The sequence below is a fragment of the Pyrus communis genome, chromosome 14, assembly GCF_963583255.1.
Source record: "Pyrus communis chromosome 14, drPyrComm1.1, whole genome shotgun sequence".
In the NCBI taxonomy this organism is placed as follows: domain Eukaryota; kingdom Viridiplantae; phylum Streptophyta; class Magnoliopsida; order Rosales; family Rosaceae; genus Pyrus; species Pyrus communis.
The window spans coordinates 12,510,118-12,536,705 of record NC_084816.1 but is presented as its reverse complement, the minus strand read 5'-3'; the positions used below and the strand labels follow the sequence as shown (position 1 = coordinate 12,536,705).

At 35.5% G+C, this 26,588-nt stretch overlaps 1 protein-coding gene and 1 pseudogene across 2 annotated transcripts; both read right to left on the bottom strand.

Moving 5' to 3' along the window:
• Positions 1 to 309: 309 nt before the first annotated feature.
• On the bottom strand, positions 310 to 2,980 carry LOC137716264 (uncharacterized; annotated as a pseudogene).
• Positions 2,981 to 13,799: 10,819 nt separating this feature from the next.
• Positions 13,800 to 18,920, bottom strand: LOC137716262 (transcription initiation factor TFIID subunit 4b-like). 2 transcript variants are annotated; one of them, XM_068455688.1, is made up of 11 exons: positions 18,868 to 18,920; positions 18,678 to 18,754; positions 16,580 to 17,452; positions 15,956 to 16,080; positions 15,786 to 15,867; positions 15,530 to 15,665; positions 15,337 to 15,392; positions 15,200 to 15,256; positions 14,973 to 15,113; positions 14,631 to 14,823; positions 13,800 to 14,227 (listed from the first exon to the last, which is right to left on the bottom strand). In XM_068455688.1, exons 3-11 carry the CDS (start codon positions 17,423 to 17,425, stop codon positions 14,046 to 14,048), a joined length of 1,818 nt encoding a protein of 605 aa, XP_068311789.1. In that variant the 5' UTR covers positions 17,426 to 17,452; positions 18,678 to 18,754; positions 18,868 to 18,920; the 3' UTR covers positions 13,800 to 14,045. The 2 variants fall into 2 exon arrangements, with proteins under 2 accessions (XP_068311789.1, XP_068311788.1); XM_068455687.1 differs by lacking the exons at positions 18,678 to 18,754; positions 18,868 to 18,920 and having other exon boundaries at positions 16,580 to 17,508.
• Positions 18,921 to 26,588: the final 7,668 nt, after the last annotated feature.

Genomic DNA, 26,588 nt, shown 5'->3' with positions numbered 1-26,588 from the left:
CCAGGTCTACTTGCCATTGCCCTTGCTTTTCCTAACAGGTAAAGTTGCATAAAGACAAGTACTGTTTAGAGTGAATAGTAAGAACAACTTACATGCCCTTGACCTCCAACCCACAAAACCCACTCTAGCAGTTCATAAAATAAAGGGCAAGTGGTGGGCCAACCACTACCTGCCCAAATGTCCAGCCTTCTCAAGCCTGGCATGTTGCCTTTGAACAAGCTGACGTCATGCTGACGGCAGCGCTTATTTTAAATTTTTTATGGCTGGCAAATTTTATAGCACGCTATACGAAGAAACAACTTTTCAGAGTATTAAATTTCCACTTAACCAAGGGAAAAAACGGTTAAAATGTGAGGAGAAGATTCTTCGGGATACAAAGTGTACGTTTGCATTACAGTGTGGTACAATGACACATGAGTGGTTGGCATTCTACACTCAAACCTGGTAAAAGAACACAAAGGTTTTTACAGTTCAAACATATTACAAGAATCCATATACTTCCACGGGCTCAGCCTAGTCATCGAATATCTGATGTCGTTCAAGTTCTGTAACATGTTCTGTTAGGAAGCTTACAGTTTGATTTCTCGTCACACTCTTGCTCCTACACTGTACCAACTGTTCCAGAAGACTACGAACAAGCTCATTAAGTCTCTGAATGTTCTTTTCTTGCAATAATATGATCTACAACAAGCCAAACATGTTAAATTAGAACTCTTGCAAAACCTTCAAAGCCACATAAGAACTCAGATAAATGATGAAGATTCAATTGAAAGATAGATTAGAAACAGATCATTACAGCAAATTAACAAGTCATTTTAAATCATGGTAACTGCAGATTAACATCTTTCATTCAGGCGACACTGCAACATACCAGTTTGCCCATAATAAACTACTTGTGTCCAACTAATGTTCATTCATGTCATCAGATTCATGGGAAGTCACGCTGCATCTACGAAACCGATAGGCCAAAAGAATCATAACATAAATACAAAATCACCCAAGCATGAAGCTTAGTGTTTGTGTTTGGCTCCTCGTTGCATTATCCCTGCCACTACGTAAGCTTGATAAGCGGATAACAGATCCATGGGGACCTATATATACATTATTCCAAGGATTCTACTTATAATAAATAGTAAAAAAAATTGATTAGAAACTAAGCACCGTACGGGAAACAGATATATCAATAAATTGGCTACAAAGCATTGTCTTTTTTTTTCGTAAAAAACAAAATATATGTTCATTCTAGGCGTAAGGGTTTAATTTTAGGGAGTTCTAACGAAAAGCCTACGGTACTGTTCACTTTAACAAAAAACCACATTTTTACACTAAAAAGTCAATCCTGGTACTATTCACTTTACCCTTTATTTTGTTCTTATCATTAAAACTCAAAGTTTTCAAGCCCTTTTCATTAGTTTTCCTTTAATTTTACCCAGTTGAGTTTAGGAACTAATCAGAACAGTTTTAAATAAGCTGGGACTGTCTGTAAGCATATATTACACCTCATATCGGTTGTTTTAGTTTACTCTGATTTTTATCATGAAAAGACTTCAGCCTAATTCCTTTCTCTCTCATCTTGTTCTACTTCTCGTTCTAAGTAAGCTTCTATATTCTATCTGCCTCTGTTTTTTGTCCCTCTTCTACATATCAGTACCAAATTGCTCGTAAGGTAGAGAACTAAAGATACATACATAAGAGTCAAGCCAACACTCAATGGTCAAGGAACCTACACTAGTTTCCAATCCAAATGGGGAAAAAAACAAAGAACCTGATTGTACAGATGAGAACATCCATGGTTAATTACAAAGGAGGATAGTAACACGAAAGCTAAACGAGAGAAAAAGAGTGTTATTGAAGTTCAGAAGTGGAAGAAACCTTTCAGAACAAATAAAGCACTCAATATCGAATATTTGAATGTACATACTTAGTAACCACTCTGTTCATGGTTCCTTACCGGTTTAATTGTGTAATTGTGTGGCTGAAAAGAAAAATAACATGACTCTTTCTTAATGATTTTGCTGCTTCCATGAGTAGACATTAGTCAATAATCCGACAGCACATACCGATGTTTCAATCACTTTAACCTCTCTCATACCAACAGTACATACCAAACGGAAAAAGTGTAAACAGCTTATAATTATCACTTATGCTCAGAAGAGTTGAACGCTTCTTGATTGATACAAGCCTGTGGGATTATCTTTTATTCAAGCAATCTATATATGGTCAAAATACACATGCATAGTTTTTGTGCCTCGAAAGAGAAGAAACCTGCTTGTTTCAAAGCTAACAATAGAGAAAACAGAAACACACAGGACTTAGGTGACAGCAAAGATCAAGTATTTGATCTCGCATTTTCCAAAGGGGAAGTGAGAGTAGAAATAAAAGTAGTTTCTGTTGGGGCAAGGCTGAATCAGGTAGGCAATTGTCTACGGTGGCAACCTCCATATATGCATTAAACATCGTCAAATGAAATAGGATAGAAAAGGAAAACAAAGAAACAAATTCACATGCTTGTAGTTACTAGTTCCTCAAGAATAACTGAAGAAAAAAAATATGATTGTGGTTTCAAGTAAAATTAGCCAGCATTCCAGCTAGGCAGCTACTAAAAAATAAAGACAAACCCGTACATATATGTCTACTATAAGCAGCTAACCTCAGTTCAAGAAATATTTTGTGACAATCAATATCTCCATATAAGCATCAAAGAATAAGGGAAGTTCAAAGTGAAGAAAGCACACAGAAATATGGACTTACTAAAAATAAATACAAACAAAGAATTACATGAATCAGGAAAAGGTTTATTACCTTCTCTTTCACAGCTACTTCCCTATTCGAGTTTTGATTCTGCTTTTAGGAGACGCTTGGAGTAGTGTCAAGATCAGGCACAACTTGTTGCTTCCACTCAAACTGGGAAGTGATTATGAGAATAAGAAGCAGAAAAACAAGCAGCACTGGTCTTGACATCGTCCGCAATTCTTTTATACCTGTTCAATAGTCAAACCAAGCAAAATAGGAATCACAAAAACAGACTAGGCATTCATCAACTACAAGTTATATTCTACTTCTATAGTCCAATTCGGGTTCCTAGTCTTGGAAAAGTGTTCGAGAAAGAAATCGCACTTGCACTCCATCTTCCTAGAAGTGACATAGAAGTTTACGGAAATTCTAGTGAATTGCCTTTGACAGAATAAACTGCCGTTTGGTAGCTTCAGCAAAATTCTTTCTAGAGAATGTTTCCTTGGTCATGCTGCTTCAACTTAGTACCAGGCGGCGACGAGAAAGGATTTCCCGTCTTTCACTTCAAAAGACATTTCCAAATAAGACTAAAGAAAGGTGGGCGTATCTTGGAGAATTTTACCACCATAGGCTCTTAACACTCACCTGAATTCAACAAATTCAGAGAATTTACAGACTCAAGGAAAGTCTCTCTGTTTAAAACAAACATCCAATTTTTCGACATGTACAATTTTCGTACAAACTATTACCCCTTTGGAACAGATGAAGCACCTTCTACAGGAAATTATTACGACTTCAATTCAAGTGATTCAAGGTCTATAAAATGAGCAACTTCTGTCCCTTATGTCTCAGATATTCCCAGCAACCAAACAAACACAACATCAAGTGAAGCATGACTTGCGAAGATACGATGTCGGAGTAAAAGTTCAAACAATAAAAATCATAGGAAACAAACAAAAAAACATCATAAGTAATCAGACAACATCGCAAAAATCAAATCCAAAGCAGTTCAATTGTTGGGGTCTGTCCCAACCAATCCAATCCAAAAACGATACGATTGAAAGCTTGAAGCGATACAAGTTTCCCTTCCTAGCATTTAAGTTTTCCCGGGAAACAAACAGAACCCAGGAAAGGAAAGTCAACCAAACAATACGAAATTAGCTGACGCGAATTGAAATGGAAGGGAAGACTTACAGATGGGCAGCAGGGGCAATAAAACCCTAACTTCATGATTGATCACTCCAATATGGGTTGAATAGGATGTTTGCCGAAGCTTTGAATTTGATTGAATAAGAATCGATTTTCAATTCTTCAGGCGGACACTAGAAAACGGACTTAAAAGTGCGTTTAAGCTTGCTTCAAGTGCTTATTCTAAAAGTCCTTTTACTGTAACACGTTAACAAAAAAAATTTTTAAAGGAGGTATCCACTACATATTAGTGGCAGACTAATCTCTCCCTATGCAGCCTAGTACCATACGATGTTATTGCGTAATTTGACTTTGGGATCAAATGCTACGTCAAAACAGGGCCCGTGACTCCAAAATATGTATCTATAGGAGTTCGAACTCTTGTTAAGAGTTTCAACTCTTTACTCGCTTTCCACTTAACCAATCCGTTAAGGTTAACATGTTAACAATTTAATTCAAATTTCAAGTGCAAACATTCTAGAAAAGCACTTTGGAACTATTTTGAAAAGTGTACCTAGTCTCTACATCAGTTAGTACTCTACTAAGATAATTGATAGCTTGCTCTTGCCTTTTTCATTGTTCTCAACTAGCGAACTGCCTATGGATCTCCCAGCAGCCGAATGGACAACTTCAACTGTTTTTCTCTTTGAGCAAGAATGAATAAATGAGGTGAAGCCAAATACTTCTTGATGTTGTCAAAGGCCTCCTGATGTTCTTGTCTCAAACATACTGCTGTGTTTTTAAGCTTTAGAAGAGGAGATAATGGTTGGATTTTCCCTCCCAGATTGGCAATGAATCTCGTTTTGGAAATTCCACTTGTAGCACATTTCTTTGGGTTCATTTTCAGCTTATGTAACCCCATCCTTTGCAAATACTTCCTAACACCGGTCAAGTGTTCTTCTTCTGGTTTGAGCTTCACAAATATGAGATCAATATATACTTCCAAACTTTGTCCGATTAGGTTATGGATGCGTTCATTGCCCTTTGGTAAGTAGCACCTGCATTCTTCGATCGAAATGGCGTCACCACATATTCATAAGCTCATGTATGGCCTAGATATCTAAATGTAGTCTTATCTGTGTCTTTTTTGGCCATTCTAATTTGATTTACCCAGCATTCCCATCCATGAAAGACAGAATTTTGTGCTTTGCCACTGCATCCACAAATATGTTTGTCATTGGCATAGGATACTCATCTTTTGGGGTCGTTTTATTGACGTTTCTGTCAACGCAATATCTCACAACCTTGGTAAACACCTTCATAACTGGTACAATATTGGCTAACCATTCTACATACTTTGCAGGTCTTATGAGTCCTTCCTTCACTAGGTTTTCTAGTTAACTCTATATCTTTGTTGTACTGCTTCGTCATTGTATCACATATTGATTTTGGATGTATCTTAAGATCAGGGTGTGACATTGTACCCCACACATATTACAACTAATAAGATCAATAGTGAAGTCGCATTTGGGCCTTAAGTTGCCCTGTCCCCTTGCCTCAATGTTTGCTCCGTTCAATCTTTTTGATAAATATTTATCTCTATATTAAGAATATTAGTAGGTATTGATAAACTAGATGTACTTCACACACACCACACCACCACCACAACTCTCCTCCCCAACCTCAACAAGCTAAGAAGCTAGTTCTACTGCTAATTATCTCAACTTTATACACGTGTTCATATTTCATAGGATAAAATTTTGTATTTACAAATTATTTTAAACGTTTGATGTGGCATGCAAGTTCATAATTTAAAAAAATATATATGAGTAAATTTTAGACGCCATTTTTCATTCATTATATTTCCCCTACTCGCTAGATTCGTAATTAATTATACAACTCGGCCAGATTCGCTATATCCAGACTTTAACGTTAAAGTAATTATGAGCAGCACATAAAAGCCAAGTTCGCTCTCTGTCAAATGAAAATCTAAAACAACTTCTTTTCTTCGAAGATTTGCAGTGATGAAAGGAGGAAGAAACCGACCGCAAGTTTCAAACGAGGACGAGAAAACTACTTGCAAGATTGTTCATGACAGTTCCTCTTCAAAACAGAAGGTCGAAAAAAGAAAGCCAAAAAACATTGAGGTCTCTAGTACTAGTAGGCCAAAAAAGACTTCTTCAACTTCAAGAGGTAATTATTCCTCCTCCTATACAGTTATTCTTCAAATTTGTCTTTGAAATGACAACCTTTTGATAAGTTAAGAAAAACAAATGGTTTTTGCCACATTATTTTAAAATATTTGAGTTTGATGATTGCTAAACATTGGAAGAAAATGAAGGAATTATTTGATTAATTTTCTTTAATCCTTCTTGCTATTCATAACTACAGTCTCGAACTCTCGAGTAATTGTTGGTGTATTTTAAACAATAATTTATTATGGTTATTTTAGGTCTTAATTGTTTTGGGCTATGTGGATTTGGGTACAGGTAATGTGAAGTGTGGGTGTTTTCGTTGTTTATGTGGGTTTTATCCGCTTTTCATTTAGCTTTTTTGGATTATTATTTTTGTCTTTCTATTAAGATCCAGGTCTTGTACACGTTTTCAAGTGTAGAGCTATAAGCAATAAGTTTGTCAAAGAATTTTCATAAATAAAGTAATAATATTTTATGGCACAAATATTAATTGCTGATATGATGTCTTATTAGAAACCCAATTTTTTTTTTTTTTTTTTGCAATATACCGAAGCATGGTACGCAGGAAGATTTTATTCTATCTGATTCTTACGACTCTCCAAACTAAAATTCAAAGATCTTAACCCTCCATTGTTTTGGCGTATGTCAATACACCAGAACATGATATAATTTGCTCTTTTATATTTCTGTAAAAAGTGATAGTCGTAATTTAATTTTTTGTTCAATAACAGGAAATCATGATATCCCCACCAGAACAGAGGCGTCGAGTCCAACTGGCTCAAGTGAGAGCGTTGGCTCCAATTCCTACTTGTTGAATGTTCCAAAACATGACAAGGAGACTGAAGTAAGCCAAAATAGGGAGTGAAGTGAAGAGAAAAGTGTGCTTCGGTTCAAGCAAAAAGTGATTTAAGGGCAGGCGAATATGTTCTAGACTTTTATAATCTATTTCCTTTTCTTTAAGTACTTTTATGATATTCTCGTAATCTTAATTTTATGGTTGAATGTTTTATGAGTATTATGAAACCTTTAGTGTTTCTTATAACTATTATGATGTATGTTTATTTTAAATTATGTTTTCTTTAAAGTACGATATTTTTATTCGTTGATGTGTGGATGTTGAAGAAATTGCAAGCGGGTAAAGTGTGGATTTTGTTGGACGGAGGGGAGGAGTGGAGTAGAGCAGGTTGCATAAAAGAGTGAAGAGAAAGAGGAGGAAAGAAATCTTGTATTGCATGAAGGAGTTAAAAATATACTATATACATTGTATGTACATCACATGTACACGACATGCACATTACATGACATGTTTACAAATCTAAACTCAACCCAAAAACCCAAAGCTCATAACTCTTTTTTCGAAATCAGAAAAATGAGCAATAAGTTGTGAGTTTTTACAATTTATATGTGGGTATTTTCGTCACATTTTTCTTTTGTGCATGGTGTGCGTGGATTGTGCATGAGCGGTTTGTCCTATGCTGGTCCCAACAATAAGAAAATAGGTCATTTCTGTTAATTTCCCTATTAAATAAGGAGAAAATTAGATTGCCATAATTTTATGGCAAATGAGATGTTCTAAATTAGTCTAATATCCAAAGAGGAATTGGAACATGAATGCATGGTTGACACATTATCTTAATCAACTAGGACAAATCTACGAGGAGAGGAATTCAAACTTAGATGAAGGGACATGCACGTTGCTCTAACCAATTGACATATAATTTTTAAATAATTATCAGTATATAATTTCTCATTTTTTAAATAAGATAATTTTTACATCTTAGTACTATGATCTAATGATATTCATTCATTTATAAGTGAGGTCAAATACTGTGAATAACGAGGTCGAAGCCATTTATTCCGTTAACTCTTAATCTAAATATATCGTTGGATAAAAAAATATAGGCACTAAGGCCTTTCAAAATAATTGGAAATTTTTTATGATTAAACTCTGGTTTTAATCAAAATAAAATTTGACTGTGATAGCTCACTTGTGACATCTCGTCTCAAAATGTATTGTATTTTATTGTTAATAGTAGTGAAATTATTAAAATGATCATGAGATGCCATGTAGACCTTTCACGTAGACCTCAGCTTTCCCTTGCCGTATGTGAAACTCAATTTAGAGTTATAGCAAACTAATTATGTCCAAAACTGTGTAAAACTATCCGGGACAATTTCAAAACTTAGACATCGGTCTTCGTGCAGTGGGCTTCACTGCCCGGTCTTGTCTATCAGATGGCCCTCGGTGCAGACCAAATCCATGCATGGTCTAGTAATTGAGAACACCACCTAGACTAGTGGGCAAATGGCCATTAAAAATATTGTTTTTGTGAGGATTTTAAAATCCCACTTGTTCCATTACAACACTTCACCATTTCTCTAGATTTAACAGTTTCTGACACGATATGATACAATACGAAAATAACAGATTTTGGATTAATACGATAATTAATCGGGTCATTATCGAGTGATCCGTTAATAACAGGTTCTTAACAGACATACACGTAGGTAATCCATTTCGATCCGTTAAAATAAAATTATTTTAATAATTTTAAAGTTTAATTACTAAAAGATTTATTATAAAATACAATAGCCATATTAATATATACAATATATTCTAAATTAAATATATAGTTTTGTATTATTATTCTATATAACACTCGTGATTTATCATTATTCATATGGTTACACTTAAATTATCGTTTAGATTTTTAAAATCCTCCAAACCCTCATGAATAATTTTTTTTTAGGGAAAAATTAATAATAATTATTGTAGAAGAGTAAAAGATGTTCAAAAAAAAAAAAAAAAAAAAGCTTTGCAACTTTCATGAAGGGGTCAGCTTCGAAATCCAACACTATAATCCATAAACCTTAAATTTATATTTAACCGTCAATTGTCATTTACGATTTATTCTTCTTACTGAATTTCATTTTTAAAATTTTCTTTTTTGAAAACATGATCATCTGGTGGATGTAAGAAGATGAATGGTTCAGATATTTGATATCACGTTTCGATATTTACGATTAATTAAAATATGAGTCGATGTCATATATTTTGTAGAAACTTTATAAACATCAAGCAATATTTTCACTAACCGTAAAACTCTGAACATAATATCAACGATCCAAATTGTTCATCTTTCTACGTCCTCTAATTGATCATGTTTTCAAAAAAGAAAATCTGAAAAGAAAAAAAAACAAAATTTAATGAGAAAAATGAAGCGTAAATGTAAACAATAATCAACGGTTAAATTTTTATATATGATTTATATAATTATAGTGGTGAATTTCGAAGTTAAGCTCTTCATGAAAGTTGTAAAGCTTGTCATTACAAGCATTTATATATTTTTTTTCTATATTTTTTACACTTCTACATTAATTAAAAAACTATTAAAGACTTTACTTAAATAACAGCCGTAAGATAAATGAGAGTAAATTTGTACCGTTGGATTTTTTTTCACTTACATTATTAGAACTTTTTTGAAAGAAAAAACCCCTCCTCTATTCCATTATTTTCCAATTTTACCATTTGATCAAAACAAAAGCCCTAATCCCTTTCTCTCTCCCCACTCCTGTAACCCTCTTTCCCGATCCCGCCGTTTGTTTTTCCTAGCCCTTATCTCCCGCCGTATGTTCAGTTCTTCTGGTAGCCTTTCTCATTCTCTCTTTACTCCTCCCTCGTGCAGTGGACAGAATCATCCTTGTCATCTCTGGTCGTCTCTACATCTCTACATCTCTGCATCTCCATTCTCCAAATTCCACTCCAGGTTCGATTTTGCCTCTTAATTTGGCTATTTACTTGATGAAAAATATGTAAGATTTTGGCTATTTCATGAATAAGTTCCATTACTGCTTTTTTCATTTTAAGTCTCGTTGCTACTTTAATCAATCTCCGCAAGAACAAAGTTTTACTGTACTTAGAATTGCTTGATGATGTTGATTTAGATTCATTGTGGGGAGGGAATTTAGAGGTTAAAAAAGGATAAGGATATGGATTTTGGGAAGCCTAGGATGGGGATGTGTATTTATATATCCTGTCGAATTGGAAAGAAAGAAAGAGGGCTAGAGAAAGTTTGATCAGAGAGAGGATACGAAAAGGGAGATCGGGGTTAGCGAAGAACATGTAGGTTTATGATTCCAAATCCTGTTGATTTGCAGCTTGTAAGGCTCTGGTAATTATTCCCATAATGTGTTTCCTTTCATGGTTATTTCTATGAATGCTGTTAGGGAATCCTAGTTTTATATGCAGATGTCTGTGCAAGCTTTCTATGCAAATACTTATTCGATACAATAACTAGTTTTACACGCAAATACCTAAACCCTAGTTTGGTATAAAAGCTAAAACGCATGTTTTGTATGATATGGATTGATCAAGTGGAGTCGATTTATCCATTATATATTAGTCAGGGCCAGTTTTATGCAGATACTTGCCTTGATCTATTGTATGTAGAAGTTGTTGGTCGAATGCAAAAGACTAATATGCTTATTAAGTACCTTTTCTATTGCATATATATGTATGGATATATGTGCATTGTTAAAGAAGCATGTTGGTAATCAGTGTTTATACTTTTAGTATGCTTATACTCTCCACTGACATGATACGCATACATATATATGTGTGTGTGTGTGTGTGTGTGGAACGAAGCATATGTTAGAGTACTTAGTACTGATTACTCAAATTGCATATTTTGTAATGTTCTAATGTTTTTTTATTTTTTATTATGCTTTTATTTTGGGTATGTAAATATATATTTAAAAGAAAAATGTGTTTTTATGTTTTGGATGTGACGTATATATATATTTATTTAGTATTAAATTTTTTATTTGATTATTTATTGATTTAAAATATATTTTCCTTAACGAATAATGGATCGGGTCATATTACCTGTTAATATTATTAGGTCGGGTCATTTTACCCGATTATTTTAACGAATATTACACAACACGACCCGTTAAGATATCGGGTATGACACGAAAAGAACACGAACATAGAAAACACACACGAATGCCCAGTCTACATTTCTCCCATTTTGGCCGGTTCCCTTACGTCTCTCCCTCTCTCTCTCTAACAATCTACTAAACCATAATTGTCATCATTATTCTCACGGTCTTTCCCACATTAACCCTCACATCACCCTCTCTCCCTCCACTCATTTCACTCAACCTCACAACTCTTAACTCTCTCCCACACCTCTTAGACTCTCTCTCTCTCTCTCTCTCACACACACTCTCTCTCACTTTCTCATATAGCTCTCTCCTCACTCTCCCTCTCGGTGCACATCAAAACACCACCATAACCAATCCCAAAAATTTCACAAATTCACCCAAAAGCTTCCTAAAGACATCTGGAACTTGCCACCATACTTGAAACCACGAAGACCACGTAGCAGAAATAAAGGGCATTTCAAACTCGAACGGAAAACCGACGAACTTGACCTTTTCTCGGTAAACTCCGACTTTCTTTCCCAAGCCTATCCTTCAAGTTCTAGTGGATTTTCAGGCATGCATGTATGTACTGGTGTGCATGTAGAATTTTTCTAACCTCGTTATTTTCTTGGAAAGTTGTAGGATTTTTCCAAGCTAACCCAGCTACACTTTGTTGATTTAGTCGTATTTGAAAGAGTAGGACGATTTCCCACAACCCCTAGATCATAGATTTGAGCTTGCATGCTTGAAACCTGCTATGTCTATAAAGTCCCGAAACCATCACCTCTGAGCAAGTTTTGTTCTCTCAAAGAGGTATAAAAACGTTCCCATCGTCCTAAGTTTCATTTTGATACCTCTTGTGGGAAAAATGGTTAAGAAATGACTATGTGGTGTTATTTTAGAAATTTCCTACGAAAATCCCGTTCTTGTGCAAATTAGGGGAAACTAAACTTATTACTTTAATTATTATTACTTTATTGATTAGTGCAGTAATTTTCTGTTTAGGAGAGGACCATCTGAAGGTGTACCGTGAGTACAATAGTTGGACAGTTACAACGTAAATATTCATAATCAACCATCTATTTATTTGATATATTTGGATAACTAGTTTTGATTAGGAATGAAGTGAATAGAAGAAAACATAAACACTAATTACGATTATTCTTTTTGTTCAATAAAAAAAATAGTCTTTTATCATACACTTAAACATGTCGCAATTGACTATTTTTTATTATTTTATATTTCTGTCGTTTGTTTTAATTGTACTTACTTTAAATAAATATTTTATTAAAATATTTTTAAAAAGGTAATAAACTAAGTAACCAATATTATGAAAGCTTCATACTTTTGTCTTGTCCCTTTATATATGTAATACCTTCTTGCAGCAGCAGCTGCGACTCATGAGAAGTTTCCCATATTCTTCAAAAAGGTTTAACCTCCTCTACTGCAAGAGAATCACTTCCTAAAGTGGAGACCTTCGTTCTAACTTCTTCTTTTAAATAGTTTAGGAGTTGTTTGGAAGGTATATTACACGAACATCTCTTATGGTTTATTAAGTTCTTACAAAATTCCTTCACATTTGAGACATTACACTAACATCACCTCACGTTTTAACTTTTTAATTCAATTTCACATACTCCATTCGGTCAAAATTCTGCCAATAAATTGACAAGTTTAACCTTATAACTAGTTAATTAAATAATAAAGAAAATATTTAAAAAATAATAATTTTTTTTCGCCGTCTCACCATCGCCACGTTCATCCCTTTCCTCTCCCCCGCCCCACCCTTTCGAAAAAGGTCCAATCTTTGTTCTCTGTATGAATGAACCAGTATTTGCAGATGAGATTATATGCAAATTTTGAGAAACAAAGAAGAACACAAAATCCAGAATGTCGGAAAAAATAAGATTTGTGAACCTCATCTCTCACCACTTCCCATTCCCCAGCGCGTTCCCACCCAACCATCCCAACCCAATCTAGATTAGCCCCCCTCCCTCCTCGGCTTGTGGTTCCAGATCATACAACCCATAGAATACATGGGTTGCCTTTCATGGCCATGGCGGCGCCAGAACTCTCAGAACTCTCCGGTGCCAACAGCAATGAAGGGTTTTCCATAGTGGAATGATCAATCGATGGCTTTCTTTTCTTCATAAATATATGACTTACGCTTGGTGGAGGAGTTGAAGGATTTGGGCTGTGAGCAGGCAGGGGGAGAATGGTGGTGGTGTGAATAAGTCATAGAAAGAACGAGAGAGAGAGAAGTTTTTAATTTATTTTTTAATGTTCAATTATTTATTTTTCTAATATATTTCTTTATTATTTAATTAATTCGTTATAAAAGTAAAGTTGTCAATTTATTAACAAAAGTTTGATTGAAACGGTTATGTGAAAATGAATTAAAGCGTGAGGAAGTATTAGTATATATCTCAAATATGAGAAGGTTTTGTAAAACTTTAATAAACCTCCCCGTGTGTAATTAACCCTTTGTTTGAAAGTACTTTTAAAATGGTTGAAAACATCTTTTGTGAAAACATTTTTTGAACAATCTTTAATAAAAATGCAAGTGAATCATCGAAAAGTACTTGAAATGCTTCATACAAAAAACACATAATTGATGCTTCTTACAGGAAACACTTCAAGATTTTTTGGATCCACAAACATTTTCTCTTCACTTGTAAGTAAAAAATCTTAGGTTCAATTCTGTCGATTGCAAGCTCAAACCAATTATTATAACAAAATCCATTGCATGCCTTAGTCCAAAATCCCCTATCCTTTATGTAAATATATCGAAGTATTCAAAATAAAAACTTAAACAAATAGAGGGGAGATTTTTTTACTTAAGAACCGGTTCACGCCTGTATACAAACTCGTCAACAAAAAAGATTTGCTTGACAAATTATGTGACCAATGTCATAAGCTCTTAGTTTTGTGATGCTACTTGATTCATACCTGTCGAGAGACTTGCAAATTTAACAATTTCATGCTCCCCTGTAATGGGGTGATAAGGCCATCAGAACCCTTCAGACAGATTGATGCATGGGATCTCCTTGTTCTTCTTTTCTTTCAATTTGACGAAGCGTTAGCAGTGTCGGATTGGATTCTCTCATGCAACCGATACAGCAGAGTGGACTTCGACATCTGAGGTTCCCTTTCCAAGACAACAATCATATCCTTGACTGATATACTACGAACCATCCTTGTGTGAGTCGTGGTAACTTGGTTACTTCCGGCTTTTCTGGAAGTAGCTGCGCAAAGTATAAACATATAAATACATAAACGGCAATTAACAAAGCACCAAATGAAAAACATTCACACGCGATAACTCGTTCAACAAACACCCAGCCAAAATATAGACTCTGAATCATCCTGGGTAAAAGCATTAGAAGGATGGTTATGTTACTCTAATCAAAACAAAGGTGCTCCTTGGTGGAAGCCACACCTGCCCTGTTTTAGTTTCAGAGATTAACAAAAGGATTCACGTGCAGCAGGCAGCTGTCAATCCGATTTCCTTGCATTCAAAGAATAAATCCCCTTTGCTGATTCAATTTGTTTGCTATGGAATAATGAAACCTAAAGGTACTCACATATGGCTACTATATACTTACTAAATCATTTATTTGACAAACGATGTAGCTAAATGATACTTACCAGCTGCAGCAACACCCTTTTTTACACCTTGAACTGGCTGGGCTCTAGATGCTGCATCAATCTCACCATCACGTTGTTTCCGTGCTTGTGCCATAAGTTTCCATTTTGAGAACATGTCATCTCCCCCAACAGCCGCAAGGGCAGCAACATTTGCTGCTGCTGTCCTCATTTTGTCATTGTCCTTTTTGTTTGTCTGCACCAAGTCTCGGAAGCCACAGAAGACTAATGATCAATTCGTTTTAGATGTAAACCTATTAAATGTATGTAATATATAGTTTGCACTAGTAGCTTATCATGTGTGCATTGTAAAAATAGGAAACAAATGTTTAGAGGGAGATTCACTTCATTAAGCTTCCAGAGCTTTGCTGCCTCAGCCGGCTTCTCTTTCCGTTCTTCCCTAGGCTTCTGATTGAGATCAATAATTTGTTGGCGAACATCAGAAGTAGTAATAGTGTGGTGTCTTGATTTTTCAGCATCAACCCACTAGCACAAGGACATTGAATGGAAGTAAGGAAATATATACAGCAAGAGAATTCCTGTTCAGCAGGAACAAAAAATGAAAAACAAACCTGCTTTGACAGTCGGATCAAATTATTTATAAGCCTCCTCATCCTTTCCTCAACACACTGAAGATTTAGTTGGCAGGGGAATAAGATAATGTGTGAGTTTTTCATAATAATAAAGAACATGGTAGTTAGCACCTCACCATTGACAAGCATCGCTCTACATCGTGTCGTACACTTTTCAAACCGCATTTGACCACTGCCAAAAGCACATGTATAAGTTCTATCATGTTAATATTGCTTTTCGTAAGAGGAACGCTGTTTAAGAAGTTTATTATAAAATAAAAAAAGTTAAAAGACACCTCTATGATAAATAGATAAGCAAAGAAAAATAACTGATTTCCCCTATCTTTTTCTGCAATGGAGCCTTCTGCAAAATCAGCCCTTCCTCTTCTTCTTGCACAAATTTTCCAGAGGCTTCTGAAGCTTTACTATGCTTCTTGGGCCCTGAAAGTAGAAGCTCTTCCTCTTCCTGTTTTCATCAAGAATTTCAATGGGTTCTGACTTCTGAGCAAATTTAAACAAAAGAGGTGTCGATTTTCACTTACTAAAACTCCATAATATAAAAGAATTGAAGATGTCAACAATGTACCTCGAGATTGACTCCACTGACAGAAGTGACATCATTCAGTTCTGCGATATCCACAAAGGTCCCAGATACTTTTTGCTTCTTACTGAGGAAACCCACAACATATGAAAGTTATAGGGAAATAGAGAATGAGATTATTCAAACTGTGACACAACAATTAAATTTTATTTTACCTTGATTGCGACGGTGATGAACCAAGTGTTTCGAGTGGCTTGTTTTGGCCAAGAGAACGTTTTTTTGGAAGGGTTTTCTTACGAGCCCCAGAAGGCGAGGTTCCAGATGTTACCTGAGGGCCCAACTGGTAAGAATGCCAAGCAGAAAAGACATCAGCCATTAATGAAGTGGAAAGATCATCCTGTTCATACCAAGTGAAAATCGACTTTTAAAGACAAACATATTGCAGGACAAAGTAAACTGCTGAAGGAAGTTAAAACATGAAACTAGCTCATCCGATAAGGCGCATCAAAACAATATAATGAGGAAACAAGGGGGTGTATTATTACTGATTAATGAACAACTACACTCCAAACCAGTTATATGTCATATCATCCTGTGAGTCATGAGAAATCTCGAATAAACATTACAGGACATAAAGATACAAAATACATATTTTCTGCTTTACGACCATTGCAAAAGAGCGCCACAATAGGAGTAGCCACTCTCATGTATGTAGTTCTATAAATAGTTCTCAATAGAGTACACTTCAGAAAACACATCAATAAAAATATAGGAAATATCTATCATGACCAAACAAAAGCTTATGTAGAGGAAAATGTAGATGAGGGGAATGAAATTACCGAGACACTAGGATTGACTTGCATTATGATGGAAGGAGAAACAGAAATTGGGGGCAATGTGCTTTTAGATGATGAAGGAGCAATGCTTACAGATGTTGAAGCGCCTAATCTAGAAGCCTTCTCTAAGACTTCATTCATTGGAATTCCAGATGATGCATTTCCCTGTTCAAGTAGTGCAGCAGAAACAGAAGGCAATCCCAGTGAATCAGGCAATGAGAGGTTGTGTTGCTGCCTAATAGTCTGATCAAATGATCCCTGTTTGACATATGCCATTGATGACAAGGGATTGGAACTCTGCTCTTTATTTGACGATTTACAAGGAACGGGATTCTGTTCTAAAGTAGCATTATTGTTCAAGTGAGAACAAGATCCACCTTCCAGTCTACTAGGGTCATTCATAGAATTTTGACTCCCCATTTTGGACATACTCATGATGTTCATTCCATGTGCTTCCCCACCTGACTGAGCAGAACCCATGCTTTGATGTTGTAGACTTTGCCTTGGTTGTGCATCAAAAGGTTGCTGTTTGACAGGCAATGCAGAAGTATTGACCCTTGTCCCTGAATACGGGTGAAAAGTACCACCAGCATTTCCATGCATAATAAGTGATGACTCTGAATAGTGCAATTGTTGTTGCTGTTTCTGTGGCTTGTTAAATACTTGCGTAGGAACTGAGGAGCACTCCCTTTCTTGATCCGAAGCTACTGGATGCCTTGAATCAGTCTGCACCTGAACTGTTGAAGGGGTAATGTGTGATGGGTCAGTGGGAGAATTGGCACCTCTCGGATGAACTTCAAGTGAATGAGGATCCTTCAACTGTGTGGCATCTATACTACGAGATAGCATCCTTGGAGTACGTTTCTGCACTGAGACCTGTACAGTAACCAGTGTATGACTAGGTTGCAAGATTTTCATATGCGGATTTTCTCTTTTGTGTTGTGATTTATGTCCGTGTTCCACTTATAAAGCATAGAGGGGGCTACAACTTTGTGCGGATCACTCTAGTAAGTCACCCAGGACTCAAAGGGCAGATGACAAATAGTATATAAAAATATAAGGTGCTAAGAATGCCATCTCATTAAAATATGGGAATAAGGAAAGCGGAAAATTTGTGGAACTCCATAATCCATGAAGAAACTGAGGTGTCAACTTTTGGCTCAGCTTTTATACAATTTTTTGAAGACATTGGTTCCGCAAAGGATGCATATAACCCAGTATCCCAGTGTATATTACACTCCCTTGGTTTACTAGTTATTATTATTTTTTTTTTGGATCAAAGACAATTGCACTCAGAATTCAGCCTTGAAAGGGGCACTACCCACAACCAAAAGGGTGCAATACAAGTACACCACCACCATGATAACAATCCCAATGACCCCACCCTCCGGAATTAGTAATTCTAGTTCAAATTTTGGTTCTAACTCTCCCTAGTGCATAACATTCAATGAGAGACTCCACCAAGAAAGCCAAACAAACCTATTTTTGAAAACTAGGTGAGCACAATCCTAAGTTGGAAAACTTACCATAATTTCATCTTAAATCCATTTTGCATGAAATTTAATATGGATGTCACTCTTATTTTAACATGTAAACAGTCCAATTTCCTTAAAACAAATTCATTCAACAAACAGCCAGTCAGCCTCCAAAATTTCCAGATCATCAAAATTACTAAATCCTTCTTATTCTAAACAAATTAAACCTCACTCATAGTGAATCGTCACCAACACACTCAGTAAACATATTGACTATCAAGTTATCAGCACACAACCAACCTCCACAGCGCAAAAAGTCCACATAATCTATCTCATGCTTTTATAACATAATACCAATCAACACATCTGTGCAACCAAATTACCCAAAAAACGAAAAAAATATGTAGATCTTTCTAGCCTCCATCTTAAGCCTGTTGAGGTCAATATAAATTTTCAGTACTTACAATCTCTTAGAATCAAACAGAACTTCATTGTAGTCATAAAAACACATAAATTTCCTCAAGCTCATACCCACATTTCAACCAAATCAAAACTCACAGCCTTTACACCATCATACCATTTTTTAACTTCATCAAATAATAGGGAATCAGGGAAAGATCTTTTACCTTCCTTGTCTGGTGATCACAATCCTTGCAGCCGCACAAAAATTCAAAAGCGACTTTTTTCTGTTCCCAGTAAAACCCTGAAAAAAGATTTAAAAAGCAATTCAAAAACACATAAATTCAGTAAAACCCAGAACAAGCAAAGAAAGTAAAAACAATAACCCATATAACAATTCTTTTTAAGAAAACTTACCCAACAAGCTTTTCAGGTTTTTGTGAGCACAGAATTGACAAAACCCGAAAAGGCTTCTGGGCTTTACTCTTGCAGAAGAGAAAATTTCTGGGTCTGCTTTCCCTTCCCAATTAGTAAATGAAAAATGGGTGTAACTCGAAAGGGAAAATGGCGATGGGGCTTGCGATGGACATGTTTTGCTGTTTCACTTTTGATTTTTGGGTGAAAATTAAGCTTCGATTTCTGGGTTTCTGGCGATTTTGGGGAAATTAGATTCAATCTCTCCAGTTATGAGCATTAATGTGAACAGCTTGACGACGAGTATTACAGAGAAAATAGTTTTTACCCTTTTGACACTGAAATCTTGAAAACCCTAAATTTGTTGGAGCATTTCATTTCGGACCCAGAAGAAGAAAAGTTAAGAGAATGGAAAAGGAGGAAGAAGAAGAACCAGAAGCTCAGAGCGTGGGACTCCTCTCTGCCCGGCAACGAAAACTCAATATCATTTTGCTCTTTGCCTTTTTTTTTCTTTTTTTTTTTGAACCTTGAGGGAGGGAATGATGGTTTACTGTTGTTATTTCAAAAGGAAACTCAAGACTCAAGAGCCACAGCAAGGCCAAATACCCACTTTCAATAATACCAATATTATCCTTAATTTAATAATTATCATCTACATAATTTGTCAAGTGTGAGGTTTTATGTACAATGCCTCGGTGAAGGGAATGATGGTTTGGGGAGGCCCTTTTATATACACACGGTACTAAACACCCGAAAAACTTTAAATTAAAACAAAACAAAATATTCAAATTGTAAAGGCTTAATTGAATTATCAATCTCGTGATGATAGGATAATTGAAAGATAGTCTTTGTGTATAATTAATGGAGAGTTAATGAAATTTTCAATTTTGAACCTAAATCCTAACAAACTTCACCGTATGAGCTTAAATCTTAGTTTTTCTTTTTACCACATAAGCTATCTTGCAACTATCCTATCACCACGTGAAGTAATAATCCAATTAGGCAAATTCTATAAATAGTTGGTGGTTGCTCCCATTTTCTTGGATGGGTCATAAAGTTCAAATTTTACCCACTGTACTCTAAAACTTTATCGATTTATACTTTTTTCTACTTTTTGGTTTTTTTAATGTCTAATTCTCTGTTAAATTGATAAGTTATCTTGTTAATTTGGTGAAAATGCGAATCACATGTTAGTTCATATAAGAGTCTCAAGATCACATGTTATTTAGGGCTGGGCACGGGTCAGGTCGGGCCTAAATTTGGAGGAACCGGATCCTACCCGTTTTAAAATGTAAAGGACGTGGTCGGGTAGAAGGATTTTGAGTTTGGGAACCAAACCTAACATAGCTCGTTTCAAACAGGCGGGTTCACGGGTCCAATTACTTTTTTTTTTTTCGATATTGGGCATACTGCCTGTTTGTTTCTTTCTCCTCTTCACATCATCTTCATTCTCTCTTTACTTTTCCGCACTCCCAAATGAAAAACTGAAACAACAATCACCATTTCCCTACAGCAGCATCACCTGAGCCTTTGCCACTATCGAGATCTTCAACTTCAATTGTCTCTCTATTTGCAACTTCAATTGGCCTCAACGCCGCCGCTTCACGATTTGGTGATAGGTTTCCACCTTTTCCCAATCTCAGACTCCTTCACACTTACTTGTATTTAGTTCATCGGATCTAATGGTTTCTCGGCTTGCATGTGTTGGGAAGCGGCGGATCTACGATATTGTCAACGTATTGGACTTGAGACTTGGGAGAGAATGAGAAAGAGTCGATGAGGCTTTCGAGTTGGGAACTGAAATGGCTGATTAAGGAGGGTTGGGAAGATGGGGTTTGTGGACTAAAGGTCATTTTGGTGAATCGATGATAGTCTCGATTCGATGATGTCGTCGAGGAGAGAAGTGTGAAAAGATGAGTAGAGTGGGAGTCTGTGAGAGGAAAAAGAGGCTAGGTCACTTGGAGAAACAAATTGAAAGAAAAAAAAAGATAAGGGTTTTCAGTTTACCTGGATGGAGGTCTGATAATGATGGGTGATGGATGGAGTTGATGATGACGACAGCGGCTGGAGCTGGGACAGTGAGTTTGGGTGGTCAGCAACCGAGTGGGAGTCTGGTTTAAGTCAAGGAATGAAAGGACGATGGGATGGATAATGGATTAGGGTTAGAGACTTACTAATGGACCTGGTTGTTATAGTTAGAAACTGGTCGTCCAAGGCCCCATTATTACAAATCCTAGGACTCGCCCAGTCTTTTCAATGACATCACCATGCCCTGCCCTGCCTTGTTTATTATCTAAAATATTTGAAACCAGCCCATACCCGTTCTGAACCTAGACTACCCGCCCAGACCCACGGTTCCTCTACTGTTTGCCACCCCTAACGTTATCAACTCAATGAATTATTAGACAATTAAAAAGGCTGAAGGCACAAATTCATACAATTTCAATACCTTTAGGGCGTGTCTGTTTGACCTTTAGGGATCATTGGACTAGACTAGATTAAGTGTTTATCCAATCCGGTGTTTGTTGTCCACACTTGACTAGTTTTAATGAGACTAATAGGGACTCGCCCCGACTGAACACTTCGCTAGTTGTTCTTAGTGAGGCTTCTCAATTTTGAGTGGATTGCTAGTCCAGTTCTCTCCCTCACTGCTGATCCCTCGTCGTCTCCTTTCTCCTTTGCCCCTTCGCCCTCTCCTTTCTCCTTCGCATCTTCGCCCACTCCCTTAGGCCTTCATTATCCCACCCAAAAGCCTAAACCCAGACCTCAAACAAAAACTAAAAAACAATCCACTAACTCCCTTCCTTTCTTTTTTGTTCAATTCACCCTCTCTCTTTCTCTCAACAAAATCGCCATGGTTGTGGCTTTTGAGCACCGCACACCAACTGCACAATCCTCAAACGCAATCTCAGCCCACAACTCTTGAGCATTCACGAAGCAATCTCAGCCCTTCCGAATCCACCGCCGCTAAATCCATCGCCGCCGTTGTTGAAAACTGGTGAGTGCTTCTCCTTTTTTAGATTATAGTTTTCAATTTCTCCACTTGAATTTGATTTTGTTGTGGTATGATTGTGAATTCATTACCAAATGAATGAAAATATAGTCATTTGTTGATTGTGTATTCAAGTGATCAATGGGTATGTGTAAAATGGTGATTTAAAAAGTGCCCAGGAGGTGTTTGATGAAATGTCCAAGATAATTGTGATTAAGTTTGGCTGAGGCTTGCTAAATCCTCATTCTCTCTCCCCGTCGTCTCTAAACCAGTATGAGCTCACCAAGATCGCCGTCGTTGCTGAAAACTGGTGAGAGCTTCTCATTTTTTAGATTACAGTTTTCAATTTCTCCACTTGAATTTGATTTTGTTGTGGTATGATTGTGAATTCATTACCAAATGAATGACAATATAGTCATTTTTTTATTGTGTATTCAATTGATCAATGGGTATGTGCAAAAGGGTGATTTGGAAAGTGCCCAGGAGGTGTTTGATGAAATGTTCGAGATAACTATGACTAAGTTTGGCTGAGGCTTGCGAATGAGGCTAAACTTTTGAGTTAAATTATTGTGATTGTGACTGGGGTTGAATAATTTTTTGTGGAATCAATTTTTTTAGGCTTCCAGGAAAGTATGGTCAATTGATGTTGCTTGCATCATAATTGTTTTGTGTATTTTTATTTTTGCCAAAATTTGAAACTGAGATTTAAGTGTAATATGTTGTTTGAATTTGGAATGTTGAAAGTTGTGTTTAGTTGTTCAGAAATTACTTGGAATACTCTTATTGCTGGAAAAGCTCAAAATGGGCATCTATAGGGAGTGTTGGATAAATATATCATGATGAAAATTGTTGGAGTCAGGCATGATAAGGTCAAATTTGGTTGAAATTTTGATGTTGGTTGATATAGCATGAGTTTTTTTTATTTTTTTTATTTTTTTCATTATCCAGCTTCTTAGTCTGACACTGCACCAAATGCTTCACTAAGTTAGTCCAGCTTAGTCTATTCTAAACCAGTTCAGCTTAGTCCCTGAAATTTGTCCAGTCCAAGATAGTCCGATGCAACAAACGCACCCTTAGGCGCCCATTTGTTTGGGCTCGCTAGATAGGAGTAGCTGGGATTGGCTTAACTTTTGTCCTAGTCCCTTGTTTGACGCTGTTGAAGAATTAGCTTGTCTTCCTTGCTAATACTATCTGAAAGGTCCGGATTACCAATCATTGGCAATCCCGTGCTTCCCCATCATCACCACGACCTTTCCCTCCAACTCTCAATCCCTTCCCAATCCCTTCTTCCCATACCTCACCAAAACCCTGTGCACTCCCAGTATCTTGCCGCCGCACCCTCCCTTCCCCTTTTCTCAACGGCAACGGTGAACTGTGAGAGAGAAAAGAGAGATAAAGGTGGATTCTATTTAAGAAATTAGAAGCCAATCTACAATGATTGCGATTGGATCGAAGTCGAAATCGAAATTAGAGAATATGAGGAAGCAGACTTAGCAATCAAATATTGATTTTTTTTGTGGAAGCTCTTACTTAGAAAGTTCACAATCAAGCAACCCATTTGATGCAAACTTGTCAGAAGAATTCAACAGCCTTGATTGAGTCTATGAATCTTTCGTTCCCTTTGCGAAAGGTAGTACAGAAAAAAAGTTAGTTTGAAACTCTATGTGAGAGATAAGAGATGGGCACTAAGCAAGGATAACAATGAGCAAAGATCACGATGATGGCTTGGTATAATGTTTTTTTTTTTTTTTTCCAAGGGAAAAAAAATTGTTAGTCTTTTGTTAAAAAAATAAAAAATTGTTAGTCTATGACTTAGTCTGGCACTGCACCAAACACTTTATAATTTTTATCTAGCTTAGTCCAAGCCAAGCCAGTCCAGTCCAAAATAGTCCGATGCAACAAACGAATCCTTAGGGTGCAAAATGATAAAATTAAGACTTTGTGGCCCATTTTGAAAATCACCTCAAACTGGAAGGTATAAAATGTAGTTGACCATTTTTGTTAATATAATGATGTATTACACTAAGAAGCGGGAGAATAAATTAGTATCGAACTTGTTGTCTATAAAATTTAAATTTAAAACATCTCACTTACTATTATTTTACAATTAAAAAAAAACTTTTAATGAAAATGGCGTAACAAAAAATAATTTTTATAAAACACACATAATGATTTTCCTTTCTTTTTTTTTTTCAATTATGCCACTTAGAGTTGGTTTGGGATCTATCCCAAAAAAGAAAAAAAGGTTTGGGATCTATCCCAAAAAAGAAAAATAATAATAATAATAAAAAAAATAGAGGAAGAAAAGCTTATTAAAAAATCTAAATCATTAAATGTCTTTGGTAAAACATAAAAAAAAAATGTATTTTTTAAACTGCTGTCAATGAAAGTAGAAAATCATAGAAAAGCAGAAGTAGAGTCTACCATGCTTCTAAAAAAACCGTTTTTTTTTTTAAAGCATAATAATCAATGTTTATTTAATGAACTTTTCAAATGGCAAGTATACCCCCCCACATGTTTTACGAAATTACAATCTTTGCTCTTACATTATTGCATTTGACAATTATTATACCACATTTAATATTATATCATTTTTAGTCATTTAACATATTCAAAGCAATTTATATAAAAGTTTATCAAACACTCAAACATTGTTTTTTAATTTTTTTAATTTTTTTATTTATTTATATTAAAAAACACTTTTTACCAAACACTTAACAACTTTATCTTACAGATGTTATTCTCACATCATAGCAGAAGCATTTTTTTTTTAAAGCACAACAATACCAAATTAACCCCAACTTGCTCCAACCCTTAGAGTAAAATTCAAATTTTAGGTTCTAAACTTATCTCAACTTGCTCCAACCCTTGGGGCAAATATGAGTTAAAACCAAAACTCATTTCTGGGGTAAATTTAGCCCATGATTCCCTCTGGATTAGTGGGGTTGGCCCACCATATATGTATATTTCTTTTAGTTTTATATTGGGAAGTGTTATTGCCACTCCAAAAATCTCATTTTACACTCCTTACAAATGTATTTTTTTTTCCAAATATAGAAAGTTTGGAGTGCCAATAACAATTCCCTTTATATTTATAAATTCATTGAATTTAACTGTTAAAATCTAATTTAATCAAATCCAACGGTAAAAAAAGAATATCTAACAGTCCAAATTTAAATCCAACAGCTAAAGTAATAAAAAAAAATATTTTATGTGTTTCATATTCTTTCGTAGTGTTCCATGAGTTTCATGGTGTCGGTTTAGTGATTTTTTAATATTTATCGGAATTTAAATATTTTTAGGTTAAATGTTCACAAAATTAAATTAAGATCGTCTACATAAATTTTTTTTTAAGTTACTTTAAGAAAACAATTATCTTAAATTCATTCTTTAATAATTTCGGGCTAAAAATTTAACCTATAAGGGTTGGAGGAGAAAAACTGTTTTTGGATTAAAACCTAAATTTTTTGAGTTAAATATTTTAGGTTTTAACCCAAGGGTTGGAGATGGTCTTAGTACTACGGTTTAGTGGTATTCCTCTTCAGTTGTAAGTGAGAGATCTTAGGCTCAATTCTCGCCAAAGGCGAATTTGAACTACATTATTGCTAGTCCATTGTGAGACTTATCTCCAACCCATGGAGTAAAACCTAAAACTTTAACCCCATATTATTAAAGTATGAATTTAGGCTTTTTTTTTAACACTGTTTAAAAAAAATTATGTAGACTATCCTAAATTAATTTTATGAACATTTTAACCTAAAAATATTTAAATTCCAATAAATATTGAAAAATCACAAAATCGACAACTCATGAAACACTATGAAAGAGTTTGAATGTGGAATTTAAATTTAATTTTGAGTTAAATTTTTTTTTAATTATTTTAGCTATTGGATTTAAATTTGGACCGTTAGATTTTTTTTTTATCGTTAAATATGATTATATTTGATCTCAGTCGTTAGATTTAATAAATATAAAACTTAAAAAAAAAAGTTTGATTTTGGCTACATGATCACATAAAGAGCCGTTATGCTCATCACTTCTATCAGACAACCAAAAGACAAGCCCGTGTGTGTGGGCCAGGAAAGTTGAGCAGCCTAGCGAGTGCGGGCCGTGTGAGCGTCTGGGATGGGCGAGTCCAATCCACTTTCCTTGTTTCACTCACATGTGGACTCTACCACAAATTTTGGGCTAAATCGTGAGGGGAATTTGAGTTTTTTTTCGGTTTTAACACTGAACCTAATTTTAGAACAAGGGTTGAAGAGAAATGGGAGTGGAATAGAAGGGAAAATTTAGTGTATATAATTTTTTTGTTTAAAAAAAAAGTCAGAAACCTTGTTTTTAGTTTACCCCATTATCATAATTTCTGTTCTATTTGCACTCTAGAGGTTCTCAAGGATCGCAGTTTTTTGGTGTTTCTGCCCAAATTTTCAGTTGGCCGAGTAACAGAAATTACTCTTCGCATTCTTCTCTACGCACACACGTATGTATTTCATTAGGACGTTCAGAACAATTGAGAGTCCAAATTTCGAATTAGGGACCAGAGGATAAATGGAAAATTTTCATGGATTGAAAGAAGAAAAAATGTTCATCCAAGGGCTTATATATATTTTTCTACCAATTTTTATTTTTATTTTAACAAATGATATTATCTGCACTAATGAAGAAGTTGCAAACTTGGCAACGTCGTGGATCAAAGGGCCGAAGCCTTCTATCGTTACCTGTTAACTCTTAC

Coding starts and splice junctions, on each gene's coding strand:
- LOC137716262 (XM_068455687.1), bottom strand. CDS start 17,494: ATGAAAATCTTGCAACCTAGTCATACACTGGTTACTGTACAGGTCTCA. Junction 15,393..15,529: donor GAAAAAGATAGGGGAAATCA/GTTATTTTTCTT, acceptor TGCTTTTGGCAG/TGGTCAAATGCGGTTTGAAA. Junction 15,114..15,199: donor TGATCCGACTGTCAAAGCAG/GTTTGTTTTTCA, acceptor TCCTTGTGCTAG/TGGGTTGATGCTGAAAAATC.